The sequence below is a fragment of the Desmodus rotundus genome, chromosome 3 (genome assembly GCF_022682495.2).
Source record: "Desmodus rotundus isolate HL8 chromosome 3, HLdesRot8A.1, whole genome shotgun sequence".
NCBI classification, from domain to species: domain Eukaryota; kingdom Metazoa; phylum Chordata; class Mammalia; order Chiroptera; family Phyllostomidae; genus Desmodus; species Desmodus rotundus.
The window spans coordinates 110002075-110020634 of NC_071389.1; the positions used below are offsets into that span (position 1 = coordinate 110002075).

The following is an 18560-nucleotide window of genomic DNA, read 5'->3' on the forward strand; positions in this document are numbered from 1 at the left end:
TGAGAGAGAAACATAGATCAGTTGCCTCTCATACACACCCCAACCAATGAGACAATACTCAACCAAATAAGCCACACTGATCTGGGCAAACATTAGGATTATTTAATCAAATCTGGTAAGTCAGCCAAATACACTTGAAATAATCAAGAATATTGACAATAAGGATTTATGTCCATGATTTTTAACTAAGATTTTTGGCAAATACATTTGGGCCTTGAGATAGTAAGTAATAATAGGGATGCATCTATAGATATTTAAATATAAATATGAAATATTCACGGTAAAAAGTCTTACTGATGGGGTATGTGATCAAAAAAGTTTGGAGACCACTGATGAAAAATGAGCAACTTATGTGACAGAGCTAGACCCCCTCTGACGCTGATGTCTCATCTCAGGCAGGCCTGAAAGCTAACCCTGCTGACTCTCCAGTATCCTCTGCAGTGAGTGATAGCACATGTAACAAATACTAAGATATACAGAAGAATCCCTCAGAATGGCCAACATCACCTCACACTCAACCCCAAATTCCTTTATAACTATAATATAAAATAGTAAGGATAGTAAAAACCTATTATTTAAGTTTTGAAGAGCTGGCTTTCATTTCAGAGAAAAGATCAGCATTTAAATGATCAAACCCAATCTCATGGATTTCAGGAAATTTCTTTGTAGAAAGTCCCTGCATCGCAACAATGGTCATACCTCTGCTTTTGTTCTCTCTAAGCATTGTCCCTCTTGAAAGGGTTGCTGAGTAGCATTTCTGAATAAGCTTTTACAATATGTTGAGTGGCTCAGCCATAAGCAGAATATACACTTAGATGCTACTTTCTAGAAAACTACACAAAACCCACATGACTAAACTCTGACCACATGATTTTCTGCAGTCCACATAGCTGCCTACTTTTTGAACTTCTACACAACTACATCAAACATTAAGCAAACAAATGCTTACTGTTGCCATCTAAGGGAATGTATGACACCCAAGGAGTACTGTATTTTTTCAGACTGTAAGACGCACCAGACCATAAGATGCACCTAGGTTTTAGAGGAGGAAAATAGGAAAAAAAATTTTGAAGCAAAAAATGTGGTAAAATATTTAATAACATCCTTTAAAGCAGAAATCCTTTTCTGCTTTGACATCTTTCCACAATTATGGTAGATTCAGCAGGAGACTACAGTACACTATCGTATCTTTCTACAACAAAATACAGTAGTGACAGAACTATCAGCCCTGCATCCTTCATAGTTACGGGGGCACTGTAGCTGCGAATGTCAGTGGGTGAGGCACTGTTATGGGGGGATCTGCTTCTGACACTGTTATGGGGAGATCTGCTGCTGGAGGGCCACAGGTTGTGCAACACTCTTACATGGGGACAGCAGTGTTGCACAACCCGTGTGGCTCTGCAGCTGTTGCCAAATTTCAGCTCCCATCATCCCAACCTGTCCAAGCATGATGGGAGTTGTAGTTTTGCAGCAGCTGCAGGGCCACATTGACAGGTGACCCTGCAGTGGAATTTCCCTATGTTAATGTTAATGGGGGGCACACCAGTCACGTGATGGAGGCACATACGTGAGCCGCAGGCTTTCTTCTCCTAACGTGCCTGCACCGCCTGTACCCTCCTCCCTAGCACTACAGTATGCTGCAGCAGGGACTCCGCCCCTGCCTCCCTTGCTTCGCACGGGGGAGGGGGGAACACCCCCTCCTCCGCAGGGCTGGCAGCATTGTCCCACTCCTGCCGCCACCAGCTTCCTGTAGTGGCAACCTCGCTCCACCGCTGCCCACCCCCTCAGCAAGCCAGGTAAGCTACATTCGGACTATAAGACGCACCCCATTTTCCTCCCAACTTGGGGGGCATGCATCTTATAGTCTGAAAAATATGGTAAGTGGTTTTCCACCTACTTAGTGTTTATACAGTTAGCTCATAATAAATAAATAAAGACCCATCACAGATTAATGTAAAGTTGTCATGCTTGGATTAAGCTGTGGATTAGCATTTGATTGCAGACCACCAATTATAATGAGCTTCAATAGACTAGGAATGTATTATATAGCCTGCTTCCACTCACCCTATCAAAGAATCAGCTACAAACTTCCACAGTCTAACAAAGCTCAGTAATAATATCTTGATGTACAATGTAATTCACAAGACATCAGAAAGGATGCACTCCTCAAAACGTAATTTTACCAAAGACCCTGCAAGAGTATTATGAACTGCTCTCATTGACTGCATTACCTCCACATGAGAACTGGAAAACACACACATATTCTGTAATCAGTTTTTCCTCATTAAAACATATTTCAACATCTAACTTTTCTTTTTAGCTGAATAGACTAAAGTAATCTAAATGGAAAATAAATGATGAAGTCCCAGTATTTATGATTCATTGAAAAGCTTATTTACAGTATCTCACTGAAAAGTAAAAGGCTTTACTTTTAGCATAATAACCATGTGAAGATACTGGTGCTGTCTCCATTGACTATCATCCCTGCAACAACTTGTCCGTCTCTGGCTGTCCAGTCCTGGCCAGTGCAGCTCAGTTGGTTGGGCATCATCCCGCAAAGTGAAAAGGCTGCAGTTTTGATTCCCTGTCAAAGCACACGCCTGGGTTGCAGGTTTGGTCCCATGGACCAGACCGGACCGGGTGCATGTGAGAAGCAACCAATCAGTGTTTCTCACATCAATATTTCTCTCCCTTCCTTCCTCCCTCCCTTCCCCTTTCTCTCTAAAAATAAATAAATAAACTATTTTTTTAAATGTGTGTCTCCAATAAAAGACCCAAACATTTCTCAAAGCACCCAAGAGAAAGATAAATGAGTTTAGTATTTAGTTCCTGGGCTCCCAGACACTTTCAGTTAATTTTTTAAGTAATTTTATTTTGAGGTAAGTTTATTCTTACAGAAGAGTTGCAAAAATGGCACAGAGTTGCCATAACCCTTCACCCAGCTTCCCCACAATGTTCATATCTTGTATCAGCACAGTACTATGGTGGAAACTGACTAAACAACATTGGCGCAGTACTACTCCAAATACAAAGTGTGCTCACAATTCACCATTTTCTCCACCTATGTACATTTTCTGTCCCAACATCTGATTCAGTGGGGGAGACACTGTCATATCTCCTTATTCTTCTCCAATTTTGGGTAAATTTTAACTTGTGTTTTTCACAAATCCTACTGCTTAATCTTTTTTATCTGTAAGATTCAGAAGTGCTCACAAGTTCACAAAAGACAGTAAGAGTTAACAGAATTTGGGAATGGGGGCAAGGGGAAATGAGTTACTGACTAGAACTCTCAAACCAAACACCTTTACCAGTTTTCATAAATGGGAATGGATTGATGTTTCTTTGGTAAATTCAAAATAATGCTCCACATCCACCCACATGGGGGTGTCCAACCCTTTGGCATTTCTGGGCTGCACTGGAAGAAGAAGAGTTGTCTTGGGTCACACATTAAATACATTGCTACACATGATCACAAAATAACCTCATAATGTTTTAAGTAAATTAACAATTTTGTGTTCGGCCACATTCACAGCCATCCTGGGCTGCATGTGGCCCGCTGGAAGAAATCACTGCACTAGTCCCTTCTAGACAGCTGCTCTTTCCTTAGAAATATCACATACAAAACTGGCCCAAGGCTGATGGGTTTTTCTGTTCCTAAAACCACATTTCAAGAAAGGTCATTTGTTTAATGGTTACCTGAAGCACTCAGTGACAAAGGTCCCCCAATTTAAATATTTTTTTTCTGCAGAATGTCTCAAAAGCCTTGTCCAGCAGTGTAAACCTAATAAAAGTTCTAATTACAAGAATTTCCTATGACATTAATTGCTGCTGGTATGTATAAATTAAGGACTCTATGTGCTGTGACATTCGTGGTCTGAAAATATAGGATGACAGGAGTGGGTGGTGTGGGTATTAATCAAGTAGATCTGCCTCTGATTTAAAAAGTAAATGGTAACTGTGAGGAGATTACATATTAATTAGCTTGACTGTAGTATTTCACTATCTATAGAAACATCAAATTATCACGTTGTATACCTTAAATACATATAATTTTATTATAGTATATAAATAAACAGATAAATTAAAACTGTGCACAGAAGAAAATCTCGAGACGATTTTAAAATGGAATGCTTTCAACATAATCAATCACTCCGGATGCAGACTTTATACACACTGACCTTCGCCAACCTTGACATGGGCAGTTGTCTACAATGAGTTAGGTAAACCTCAGTTTTTAAAACACTGATCTCTACATGAATCAAAAGGAAATTACGGCTGTTACTCAGATCCTGGTATTGTTTCTTCGTTAAATTGGAGGCAGCCCAAATGTTAAGACCATATCTTACCTGAATTCTGCAGATTTAAACACTTAAAGGAGAATCATTCTTCCTTAGTATACTCGGTAATATGAGATACTGTATTATACATGTTGTCTATCACAACTATTCCTGCACAAACTGGTCTTTAAAGATGATTTGTCTCCATTTCTCAAGACAAAAATACCCTCTCAGACATGAGGACCCCAGCACAACATCATACAGACACTGTAAGCTAGCCACACACTGCTCACTTCCCTTTCTGCAGAGGCGAAACTGTTTTAAACTTAAAACCCACAAAATACTCCTATAAACCAACTATCCTTTAAGACAACCCAACCTGAAAAAATGCAATAGTCTGACCAAATTCAAGTGATTGTTTTAATGAGGACTTTCGCTAGTTAGAACTGCCACCTGAAACCAGTGACTCATTCAAAACTACGGTCAACATTCCTAACCTGCTTTGAAGACCTCATTTGAAGCACAGAAGAAAAAGACCTTACAGCCTTGAAAGTCACTATTTCAAATGGTGTATGGCAATCTCATTAAAAGACTGCATATGGCTCTGGCTGGTGTGGCTCAGTTGGTTGGGTATCATCCCACACACCCAAAGGTCTCATGTTCGATTCCCAATCAGGGCAGATGTCTAGGCTGTGGGTTCAGAAGTGTGCAAAAGGCAATCAATCGATGTTTGTCCCCCACTCTTTCTCCTTCCCTTCCCGTCTGTCTAAAAATAAATAAATAAATAAAACTTCACTTAAAAGGAAGTGATATTATTCTTACGAAAGGTCCAGAACAGGGAGTTCTATAGAGATAGAAAGTAGAGCAGCAGTTGCTCAGGGATGGGAGAGGAAGGGGCAGGGAGATGACAGCTAAAGGCACGGATTTCTTCTGAAAGCCATGAAAATGTTCTCAAGTTAACTGTGGTGATGTTTATACAATTTGCAAATACACTAAAAACGACTGAACTGTACACTTTAGATGGGTGAGTTACATTTCAATAAAGCCTTAAAAATATTTAAAAGGATGCACTGTATGCTTCAGGTAAAGGGGACCTTGTTAGGTAGACATATATTTGTATAGTGCCAGGGGCGTCCAACTCAAGGCCCGCAGGCCACATGCAGCCCAGGATGGCTGTGAATGTGGCCCAACACAATATTGTAAATCTAAAACATTATGAATTATTTTGTGATTGCATATCACAGTGTATTGAATGTGTGGCCCAAGACAACAATTCTTCTTACAGTGTGGCCCAGAGATGCCAAAGGGTTGGACAACCCTGTTAAATCCTAGACACGTGTATGTACTTTGCAATATTCCATTAATTAGCATTTCTACAGGATAAAGAAGGTCGTTATTGTCCTCACGGTAAAGGCCCTAGAAAATCAATGTCTGGGAGAAAAAGACCATGTCATACTTCTCCATAATTATAATAATCCAAATGTTTTGGTTTCAGTAATGGAAACTTCAACCTGCCACAGCTTCAGATCAAACATATTGTTTTCAGTGTCAAGAACAAGGTTTGGAGAGACACCCACGTCCAATGGCACAGACACCCCCAGGATTTCAAGGAATTGCTTGGAATTTGTAGTTACCAGGTCACACATTCCCCTGGGTGTGACGAAGCCACAGTCAACCTCAGTGATGACCTTCTCCCTCCTACTCACCAGGCCCGGCCTCTTTCTTCAATACACTAGCCCAGACATTAACCCTAGACCTTCAATCCCTGTCCTGAACTTACCACGCCACCGCTCACTGACCTCCCCCAACACCCAGCAGCCACCTCCATCTTTAGCAAACTTTGATCTCTTCCCTGAATTTCAAATGCTAGTTGCTCATGAAGGTACACAGGAGCAACTGCCACTATCCTCACAGTCCCAAGCCAGAAAGGGCCTGGAGTGGAGAAGGTAAGTGAGAAAACCAATCCCGCAAGGACCAGCCTCCTGAGGTATACAGCCTCCAAATAATTCCATGGATTAGTAGGAGCCTCATCTGTCCCAGGTGGTCTCTTCTCCTCAAAAATCTTAATTTAGGAGCAAACAATCTAGGATAAATACTCCATGCCAAGCTTCAAAAAAAAAAAAATTAGCATTTCTCAAGAAAAATTACCTTAAGAAAAAGAAATCCTTTCTGAACTCCCTTTTATGAAAACACTCCTTTGAATAGATTTATCAACATTTAGCAAGCATTCATGGCCAAGATAAAAAATCTTATTTTTAAAAATCGGTATTTTTATATAACTTGAATTCAGCAATATTAATGTGCTAAAATAGCATGGCTCAACATTTGTAAAGTCCTTAAACTATAATGCCAAGATGCTTTATAATAAATCCCTTAAAAAACTGTGAGTCACAAAACCATTAGCAATTCCTATTTAAATATACAGTCAAGGTGAAACAAGTATGCAAAGGCCATTTTCTAGAACAGCAAGGGGCACATTTTAATTTTTTGGACTCAGTTCAGTGCAATCTGAAATTTATACTTATAGTATAAGCCATGAACTCAGAAATTATATAAATTTTAATATGCACTACATTAATATTCAGCTAATTCAATTATATACTTAAATAAGGCTTTAAATAAAATAATTTGCTTCTACCTACTTTATTTGTAGCCAACCTTCACTGTACATTCCTATATTAATTCCTCCCTGCCCCCAAAAAGTACAAATCAAACTATAAAACAGGTAGCTACTGGAAATCTCTCCGACTAGTAGCAAAGTCAGCCTCAAAAGTCAGCTTTGAGTCTTGATTACAAACAGATTGTGAGGTCCCTTTTCCAAGGTTTTTAAAAATCTTCATTTTCCATGAAAACTGGAGAATTTAGGCAAAAACAAAGACCCTTATTCATTCTCCAGTTTTAAGCATGTACAAATGGATACCAAAATTAAATAGAAACTAAGCAAAAATATTGCTAAAGTATTGTATGAAAATATCCTAGTTTTAAAAGTGACTCTTCAATACCATATTCTTATACAGTAGACATCTTTTTAAAAACAAATTTTATCTTTTTAAGTCATTAACTCGGAACACATACGAGAAGGCATGAGGAAATGGAACTATATTGCCAGTGCAGGGTCTGAACGATTCCAAGTATTTTCACAGAGTTGTGTAACCAGCACCCCAAATGAAACCCCACACACACTAGCAGTCACTCCTCCTTCCCCAGGCCCAGGAGCCACTAAACTACCTTATGTCTCGATAGACTGGCCTCTTCTGGGCATTTCACATAAGTGGAATCACATACAGGCATGCCTTGTTTTATTGCACTGCACAGACGTTATGTTCTTTACTGACTGAAGGCAAGAGCCTCCACCAGAAAAAGATTAGGACTCACTTTATTATGATACTTACTTTAGGGTGGTGGCTCAAACTGAACCCACAAAATCTCTGGGGTATGCCTGTAATATGAGGCTTTTTGGTTACTGGCTTCTTTCACTTTGCATGTTTTCAAGGTTCATCCATGTTGTAGCATCTATCAGTACCTCATTCCTTTTATGGCCAAATAATATTCCATTGTAGGCCTATACTTCCTTTTATTCATTCATTCATCAGCTGATAGGCATTTGGACTGCTTCCACTTTTTGGCTTTTAGGAATATTGCTGCTATAAATATTTGTGTACAGTTTTTATGTGGACATGTTTTCATTTCCCTTGGTTATTTATAGCCAGGAGTAGAATTACTAGATCATATGGTAACTTTACATTCAACCTTTCGAGGAACTGCCAATCTGTTATCCAAAGTAGCTACACCATTTTTCATTCCCATCAGCAATACACGAGGATTCCAATTTCTCCACACCCTCTTCAACACTTGTTATTGTCTTTTTGGTTAAAGCCATCTTAGTATGTGAAGTGGTAACTAATTGTGCTTGATGTTCTGTATCTTAAACCAAGCCCACTCATTATTTGAATTTGGCCTCAGCTATTCTAAGCTACACTTTTAAGTATAAAATATGCCCCCATGATCATTCTTAAAACCCAAAATAAAGCCAGGATAATCTAACACTCTTTTAATAAATGAAGGTATCTCCTTCACATAATTGCACCATTATTCTACTACAAATCCTATCAAGCTACAATAATGTCCAAGAGCCAGATGTTTCTAAATAAGGGTGTTAAGGCTAAGCAGCCTGTGCAAGTGCTATTACTATAGTGCAATACTTAAACATGAAACAGCAGCAAAGTTTTAGCCGGAGCTTTCTAGAAAGAACCCTGAATTGGAATCAGGTTATCAATTCTCTACACCTGAACTTGGTGTTCTGAGCCACTCACAGAACTACATCCTCTGAAGTCATTCCCAGAGATAAAGTTATCTAAGCCTGAAATTTTAATGAAATTTGAAAATGTATTAACACCTGTGCCTAATCATCTAGCTTTGCACAGCAGAGAGAATTTGAGCCTTAGTCGTCAGACAGGCTGGGTTCTATTTCCAGCTCTGCCATTCAGTAGCTATATGACCATAGGTACATTATTTAACATCTTGCTATCTCAGATTCCTGATCTCATTGTAATAATGCCTTCTTCAGGAGGTCATGAGGATTTATAAAGCTAGTATAGCTAAAGCATCTGACACAGTGGGCAGCAAAGAGTGGACACAGGTTAGCTTCCATCCATCTTTCTGCTAACTCTGGGCAAAGTTTCCCAGCAAATGAAAACCTCTTAACAAAGTCTTGGACCTTTTGGAGCTGAATATGAGTCCTTATGACTTGTAAAGCAGTCCTTATAAAGCAGTTTCCCACATTAAGGTCTGCAAATTGCTAGGTAAAGCTCTCAAGTAGATTAAAACAGAATGAGGGAGAATTCTTGGAAGGGAGCTCAGAGATGAAAATGTAAGACCTCATTTTGAAGAAAAACTTCCTCGGGGCTCACACAGCCTCAGCAAGCAATAGATGCAACGGAGAGAAAGGTAGGAGCTAAACACATATGACTCCATTAGAAGCGCGGGTGTAGACTGCCAGGCTTGAGGGGGAGGGGACGGGGAGTGGAAGGGGCTGGAATAAGCAGACTGGGGTGATGGCTGGGTAGGTGCGTGGAAAAGCTAACAACAGGAAGATGAGCCCCATTCCAGCTGTGAATTCACCGCTTCTTGCGTCTATCAGCCGCCTTCTCCTACCTGATCTGGTTGTCACGGAATTTATTGAGATGCGGTTGGTTGAGGTAAATGGTGCGGGCTGGTGCCTCCAGCTGGTCTCCAACAGACGTGGCCCGGGACATCTCATCATCTGCCTTCTTATAGCCCGAAGAAGGACAAACAGGTCCTGCAGAGAGGAGGCGCGGGCAGAAGACACAGCACAAAGAAGTCACGCCAGGCAAGAGCAGCAGCAGGCGAGCGTGCTGTGGGCGGGCGGGGTCCAGGGGGAAGGATGCTCTGGGCGATGCAGGGCCCGCCTTTGTACCTTGGCTCCCCCTGGAGACCCGCTGCGCAGCTGCTCGCGGCTCCACCCCGCCCCCTCCCTGCGCCCTACCCCCCCTGCCCCTTGTTCCAGGGCCCGGAGAGAGCTTCTCCTTGGGTGACTGCCCGTGGCTCCGCACCGCCCGGCCCGCCCGCTCGCTCTCTCCCCTCGGGCTGGCTGCGGTGCAAGCGGATGGAGCAGAGGACTGGCTCGGAGTAGGCTGCTGGGGGCAGGGAGAGGAGGGCGGAGGACAGAGCCTCTGGCACCGCGGAGCTGCCCCTCTATGTCTAGGGATTGAGCTCTGACTCTAGGTTTTCTCGGCTTCTTGGACTGTGTTGAGGAACAAAATGATGACAGCAAAGGGGATGTGCCTTGCATTCAGTCGGCGCAGAAAGGGATGGCGAAAGGAGACATTATTGCTTTAAAAATGAAATTCCCCAACCTCGGTGTGAAGGGCTTGCTCCACGGTTATCTTGAACCGACCAACTGCTTTTCTCCCTAGAGGTTCCTGCCAACCTGAGTCAATTAGCTTTACCAATCCCAATTTACCGACAGATGCGTGATCTTTCATTTCATTGCTCATGCTACTGTTTCTGTGGTTAAGACAATGCAAGTCTATCTCCTTAAGATTTAATTTTAGTCCTAGAGTCAAGCCTCTCTCCCTGAGCTCAACCTCCCTGTACCCTTCACTTACAGAGTTGTGGGATGGAGAATAACGCTATACACATTACTAAAACTGCTACATACAGGCGCACACAGATCTTAACCTCATGTCCAACTACAAGGCAGTATCCCTCAGTAGAAGGGGACACCCACCTCAAGAACTGACCTTCGGGGAAGGGTGCCTGAAGTAAATGTACATTCAATATACATTTGCTTTAATATCTGCCATGCTTTCCACCTATCAAGAAATGCATGTTGCAAATTATTAAAGAAACAGGTATATCATTTCAAGAAACATCCACTTCACAGCTACACAGAATGTTCAGAAACATTTTGAAACACAAAGTTTGGGCTATTTAAGTGTGTCATCTTTTTAAGGTGATGAGAATTGTATTGTGATCCTTAGCATAAGAGGGGGATCACTACAAAGTAAAACTGGTTGCTGAGAGCTGAAATACCGTCTGATGGTGCTCACGGCCAGATCCTTGTTCCCAGGCCAGGTGTGCATCCACTGCATCCTGGCCGTTCCTTGCACCCCACCCTCATATCCCACTCCTCCCCTCCAGCCTCCCACTCTCTGGGATCCCTCTGGCTCCACTGCTCAGCCCTCTGCTTATAGATAAGGGATAGCAGAGAACAAGAGTTCCTGCTTCAACACTGGCTAGCCCATCAGCTCTGGCTCCCAGACTTGTATCAGAGGAGGGTGGGTTTTAAAGCATTGGCTGATTTAAGGCAGACAGGAAATATCTTTAAAACTAGCGTATATGAAAGTGCTGCTTTTCTCTCTGCCCACTTATCCTGCTTCAGTTTCCTCCACAGCATTTATCATCATTACCTGATGTTAATTTGTGGTCTGCCCTTGCATGGCCAAGAGCAGAGGCTCCAGGACAGCAGAGACATGTTTTGTTCACTGCAGTGACCTCAGGCCCCGGACTAGTGCCTGACACATAATGAGTACTCATATTTCCTTGTTGAGTACGTAATTTTTACTCAAGACTTATAAAGTGTCGCTTTGAATCCTCCTGGCAGAGATGCAGTAATATATTGATCTACTCGTATGCAGAGAGGGCTCAAACTCCATGTTCTCCTAGTGTGGGTCAAAAGAGTTTACTGCAAGATTGTGTTCACATCCTGACTCTCAGCTCTGGCTCTATATTTTCACCACCGAGACAGCTCTCACAAGTCACTGGTCCCTGGTCTCAATCCCACCAGATTCTGTTTTGTTTTGTTTTTAAAGCTCCTTAAGTGATACTAATGGACAGCCACAGCTGAGAGTCACTTTTTCAACACTGCTGGGAACACAAACACAAAAGATCTGGCTCCAGCTCTCCAAATCGTTAACCAGTATAACCACGGTTGCTAGTGGCCTCAGTTTATGACCAAGCTACTCAGAGTGGGTTTGAAGATGCTGAGGAGGGTCTGAGGTCAGCAGACTTTTTGTATATGGAGTAGGGTCAGAACGGAGTCTAAGGACAACTCTAAGAGCCTTAAAGTAGGGGGATAGTTTATATTAGGAGACGGGAGGACATTCTAGGGAAGGTCCAGAAGAGCATAAGCAAAGGCTCAATAGACAAAAATGTATCAGGGGCCAATTAAAAAAATAAACAAAAAACAGCACTAAGGGTCCAAACTGGAAAGGAATTGAAAGGAAGCTTAGGAAAAAAGAGCCCACAGCCAGTGGATGATTTAAATACCCAGGGGAAAAGCTTGAACTTCTTCCTGAAGGTCATATAAAGCCACAGAAGGTTTCTATGCAGAAGAGAAATGCACCTGATGGTGATGTGCATGTAGGAGCAGAAAGAGAGGAGACTTTATAGATAAGGAGATCAGGTTAAAAAAATTAATTCTACAATCTAGAACCAAGATTATAAAAACATGAATTAAATGGAAAACAGGGGAAAACACCATGAACATGAGAAACATCTCAAAAGAAAATGCTGCAAGATTTTTGTTCAGATTGAATGTGTGGGCCAGAGAAAAGAAGAAACATTGAATATACTGGGAGTTGAAGAGGAGTAGTACAGCACAAAAAAAGAAAATGCATCACTGAAAGAAATAAGAATGGAAATCACAGTTTTTCCAAATTAGAATTTAAATATTGGATAATAAATGTTGAGCTGAAAAAATATTGACACAAACAATTAGTGATGACAGAATTAAGGGAAATAAATGCTGTAGGCCATCTCACCTTTCTGTATCAGCATAGCCAGACCTGGAATTTTATTCTAGGCAGCAATAGCTATAGTTGCCCCACTAAGATGCAGATAACTTTCTTCTACCTCAGCCTCACCCTGACCCAACTCTGCTTTGGAGACAGACATTAATATTTTCAAAATAACACAAATCTGTTACAAATGTATTGCCTAATGAAGACACTATTCCATATAGAGCAAAACACATTATGACTAAGTCTTCAAATTCAGACTCATAAGCCAAATCACTGAGTTAATGCATTTTGAAAATACCACCGCACAAAATGAGAGTATATGCTTACAACTCCCCCACATAAATAAGCACAGTGTCAGCAAATAGTGGGAGTTCAATAAATATCTATTGAGAAAGAAACTAAAGTGAAAAGAAAGAACAAAGAGAAATAAGAGTTGGCAAACAGATAGCACTAAATTTGTTGCAAAGTGGAAATGCAGAAAAAACAAGCTGATAGCCAAGGCCACGAGAGCCGGAACTTGGTCTTGCTCGTGGCTTGACCCGTCTTCCTGAATAATGCCTAGCACATAGTAGGTAGTCCGTAAGTACATTCTGAATAAATAAATAAAGGGCTGACATAGTGGATGCCTACTGAAGTTGCTTACCCAGATGCTGAACCAAAGACTTGGTCTGTATTATACAACTCTTTGCACCAGGGATGATTATTTGGTCCACCTAAGAGTCTCTCTTCTGGAACCGTGATATGGGACCTAGAGGAGGAGATGTTGTCTGCATGTGCCTGCCCTATTAACACACATACTTCATGTCTCCAGATGGTCATGTGCCACCCACTGAGTGGGCATGGAAGCAGAGAAATGATTTCTTTTGAGATGAAGATGAAGCATATGCACGGAGAGCAACTGAAATTGCCCCAACAGCTTTTGGATTCTGGGTACAGTCCCCTCCAAGACTCCAGATGTATTTGGGTCTTTGGGTTTCATGAGGCAACCCTAAATCATTCTATAAATTATTCATAACCAGACATCCTAACCAATACTGTAAAGCAACACACAGAGAACCTATTTTTCTTTGTAACACAGAGGAGCAAACACCTATGAGGAGAGACAAACACCTGCCATATATCATTCTGGGGTACCCAAAGGTTTAGATGCCTCTGGCAGAGGTGCCATTAGATGCCACACAACAGACCCAGGGAGGCCAGATCTGACAGAGGAATGTCCTCATGGCAACATTTGGGCTAGTTGGTTTAGATGAAGCCATAAGTAGGTGAAAGATTACTGGCAAAATAAATAAGCAACTTCTCCTCCCTTCAGAGTTTCTGCCAGGTTTGGAAAAAGAAGAAAATTTTAAGAAACAGACACAGATGAAGAAAATGCTCACCAGGAGACCATGAATAGGAGGACAGGTAAAGAATAGGGAAGGAGCAAAGGAAAGTAGAATAGTATAATATACATGCCATTGACCCACAGAAGCACAAAAGGGAGTTGGCAGGACAGGCACACATTTTAATAGCCTCCACTGTCCACTGGCCTCTGCCACTCTGTGGCTCTAACTTTCCTGTCAATCTCTTCCCCACTCACTTTGTTTGTGTCATTGTAGTAGTGTTTCCATTCTATTAAAGACCCAAATTCCTCCTATTTCACTCACACACAACATTTCCGTGGCAATAAGGGTGTGGAAGTCTCTGACTAAGAAGCAGGGAAAACGATACACCTCCCACTGGCAGGTGAGCAGATAGAAATGAATACAACACCTCATTCCTATTCACTACATATACAAATTCCACAGAGATCATTATGGAAGGAAAATGAAAAATCCTAAGAGGTTATTAACATTTATTCTTATCTAATAAATATTATTATAGTAACATTTAATTTATTATTTTTGTTATTTTACAAATATTTATGTGATGTCTATGTAAATATTAATATAAACTAAATAGATCCAGGGAGCTAAGAACTTTAAATAAGAATCAAACACAGGTGAAGACCAATTTCTGGCCAAGATGGACGCATAGCTAGATATGCTTTGCTTCTTCACACAACCAAAAGAAATACAACCACCAATTTAAAAACAAAAAACAAACAGAACTGCCAGAAAATCAAACTTTATGGAAGTCTGGCAACCAAGTAGTTAAAGAAGAAACATCCAGACTGGTAGGAGGGGGGAAGATGGGCAGCTGAGGCAAGAGGACGCATGGCAAGGCAGCAGCTGGCCAAATAGGTGGGCCAGGTGAAAGCTGGCAGACCAGGCGGTCCCACATTTGCCTGCAGATAAGCCACGAGGAACAAATGGGGAGCGAGACGAACAGCGCAACCCAGGGTTTCAGACAGGAAACTCAAGCCTCAATACCTCTGCCTGTAAAAACCTGCGGGTGTTGCGGCAGCTGGAGAAAATGTCGGTCTCACAGAAGAGTCCATTGGAAGGGCCCACTGGGTCTTGAAAATATACAAGCCCACCCACCCATCCATGAATCAGCACCAGAAGGGCCCAATTTGCTTGTGGGTAGCAGGGGAAGTGAGTGGAAGCAGGGCTAGAGCCAAGCAAGCAGTATTGTTCCCTCTCAGACCCCACCCCGACACACAGCACCACAAGCAGCAAAGTGGGCTGCCCCGCCCTGGTAAATACCTAAGGCTCCCTGCTCCCCCTTACAATGTAACAGCTGCGCAGAGACAAAGAGATATAGCCCAAATGAAAGAATAGATCAAAACTCCAGAAAAAGAAGAAAGCCATGAGGAGATAACTAACCTGTCAGATGCAGCGTTCAAAACACTGGTTATCAGGATGCTCACAGAAATGATTGAGAACAGCCAGAAAATAAAGGAAAAAGTGAAAGCTAAACAAGGTTAAATAAAGAAATATATACAGGGAACCAACAGTGAAGAGAAGAAAACTGGGACTCAAATCAACAATTTGGAACAGAAGGAAGAAATAAACATTCAACCAGAACAGAATGAAGAAACAAGAACTCAAAAAATAATAATAATAATAATAATGAGAGGTTTAGGAACCTCTGGGATAACTTCAAATATTCCAATACCCGACCTATATGGGTGCCAGAAGGAGAAGAGGAAGAGCAATAAATTGAAAACTTATTTGAACAAATAATGAAGGAAAACTTCCCCAATCTGGTGGAGGAAATACACATGCAAGTCCAGGGAGCTCAGAGAGTCCCAAAGAAGTTGGACCCAAAGAGGAACACATCAAGACACGTCATAAATAAATTACCCAAGATTAAAGATAAGGAAAGAATCTTAAAAGCAGCAAGAGAACAGGAGACAGTTACCTACAATGGAGTTCCCATAAGACTGTCAGCTAATTTCTCAAAAGAAACCTTACAGGCAAGAAGGGGCTGGAAAGAAGTATTCCAAGTCATGAATGGGAAGAATCTACATCCAAGATTATTGTATCCAGCTAAACTATCACTTAGAATGAAAGAGCAGATAAAGTCTTCCCAGATAAGATCAAATTAAAGGAGTTCATCATCACCAAGCCCTTATTATATGATATATTAAAGGGACTTATTTAAGAAAAAGATCAAAACTATAAACCATAAAATGACAACAAACTCACAACTATCAACAACTAAACCTTAAAAACCCAAAACAAAAACAAACTAAGCAAACAACTAGAATAGGAACAGGATCACAGAAATGGAGATCACTTGGAGGGTTATCAGTGGGGAGGGAGAGGGGGCAGGATGGGGGAAAAGGTAGAGGGAATAAGAAGCATAATTGGTAGGTACAAAATAGACAGGGGGAGTTTAAGAATAGTATAGGAAACGGAGAAGTCAAAGAACTTATGTGTATGACCCATGGACATGAACAAAGGGGGTGAAATTCTGGAGGGAGGTGGGATGCAGGGCTGAGGGGGATAAAGGGGAGAAATAAATGGGACAACTATAATAGCATAATCAATAACATACTTAAAATTTAAAAATGAAAAAATAAACACAAAAAGAGAGTAATATTAAGGCAAATTTTTGCTAAGCATTTCATTGCCTTCAGCAACACTGAAGCAAAACCCTTCACTCTAAACTTTAGTATTTTCCCCTAATTCAAATAAAAGTGTTCAAAATGCCAAAGATGCTTGAGACCCATCTAGTCCATTTCCCTCACAAGGAAATTTTCACTATCTCACAGAAATTCTTGGGTAAGAAATACTCTATTCTTCCTATGTCAGAAGCCTATTGAAGTGGTTTTGCTTTCTGAGCCAGCCCTTATAAACCTTTTGCAGCACTTCTTTAACTAGCTCTGTGGGAAGAGTCAGACCTTGGATATTGTTGTACAATAAAGAATTGGGCTGGTTTTTGTCTCAGCTTCCTGGAGAAGCCTCTGACCCCTTTGGGATTTTCCCAAGTGATAGGAGTGTTTCTGTCATCCATACTGGGCCCCTGAGTTTATGCTGTGAACACTGAGAAAGAAGAAATCTAATAAGAAGGGCTCCTGCCCCAGCTGCTGTGGATCAGTGGATTGAGTGTAGGCCTGTGAACCAAAAGGTTGCCGGTTCAGTTCCTAAGCAGGGCAAATGCCTGGGTTGTGGGCCAGGTCCCCAGCAGGAGGTGCACGAGAGGCAACCACACATTGATGTTTCTTTCCCTCTCTTTCTCCCTCCCTTCCCCTCTCTCTAAAAATAAATAAATAAAATCTTTACCAAAAAAAGAATTAAAAAAAATTTTTAAAGGGCTTCTGGTGCCTAACTGAGATCAAATTTAAAACACACACACACACACAGAACCTAGCAGCCATTTCTACACAGGGGTCTCTCATACAAACTGCACTTCAGGGAGAAGCCCGCACTGAACTACCTGCCTCTGCACTTGAACTGTGTTCCTGCCATCTGAGCCAGCCCTTATAGAGTTCCTGGAATCCTATTTCAACCAAGAGGACTGAGGCTTACCCCATCCCATCAGAGCTGTTCAGTGCTGACTAACCAGAGCAGCTCCATTCTGACCAATCAGGATAGTGCCTTTTTGACATCATAATTAAGTTACCCAAGATTAAAAATAAAGAGAGAATCTTAAAAGCTGCAAAAGGAAAGGAGAGAGTTACCTCTAAGGGAGTTCCCATAAGAGTATCAGCTGAATTCTCAAAAGAAAACTTGCAGGCAAGAAGGGACTGGCAAGAAGTATTCCAAGTCATGAAAGGCAAGGACCTACATCCAAGATTACTCTATCCAGCAAAGCTATCATTTAGAATGGAAGGGCAGATAAAGTTCTTCCCAGATAAGGTCAACTTAAAGGACTTCTTCATCACCAAGCTCTTATTGTATGAAATGTTAAAGAGACTTATCTAAGAAATAGAAGATCAAAAACTATGAACAATAAAATGACAACAAACTGGTAATGATCAAAAACTGAACTTAAAAACAAAAACAAAAGCAAAGCAAACAACTAGAACAGGAACAGAATCACAGAAATGGAGATCACATGGAGGATTATCAGTGGGGAAGGGGAGAGGGAGAATTCGGGGGAAAAGGTACAGAGAATAAGAAGCATAATTGGTAGGCATAAAATAGACAGGGGGAGGTTAAGAATAGTATAGGAAATACAGAAGCCAAAGAACTTATATGTACAACCCATGGACATGAACTAAGGGCAGGGGGGAATGCTGGAGGGTGGGGTGATACAGGGTGGAGGCAGATAAAGAGGAGAAAAAAACTGGGACAACTATAATAGCATAATCAATAAAACATACTAAAAAATGCACAATTTTAAATGGGTTGATTTCATTGTGTAAAAATTACAAAAAGCTGTTTAAAATGAAGTACCCTTTACAGGGTCACTGAATTATGTCCATTTTTTTTGGTATTCGTTTATGTATTTCAGTAAATTTTTGAAGTTTTCTTCTTATAGAAAAATAAATTGCATTGTTTAAAAAAAAAAAAAGGGATAGTGCCTTTTGGACCAATCAAACTGTGAGTATTTGGAGTTCTCACGAGCATGAGGACAGACCAATCAGGAGCCAGGAGCAGGGACTTCGGCCCATATAGGCCAGCTCCCCTCTGGCTCTGGGAGTACA

General features: G+C 41.3%; 1 protein-coding gene across 4 annotated transcripts in view; it reads right to left on the reverse strand.

Annotated features, from left to right (window-relative positions):
* ATP8A2 (ATPase phospholipid transporting 8A2) overlaps positions 1 to 18560 on the reverse strand; it is a 590644-nt gene that overhangs the window by 506178 nt on the left and 65906 nt on the right. For all 4 annotated transcript variants that reach the window (XM_053920803.1, XM_053920801.1, XM_053920804.2 and 1 more), the window contains exon 2: positions 9432 to 9576. In XM_053920803.1, coding sequence (XP_053776778.1) covers positions 9432 to 9532 — 101 coding nt within the window. In that variant the 5' untranslated portion in view covers positions 9533 to 9576. The remainder of the gene's footprint in view (positions 1 to 9431; positions 9577 to 18560) is intronic.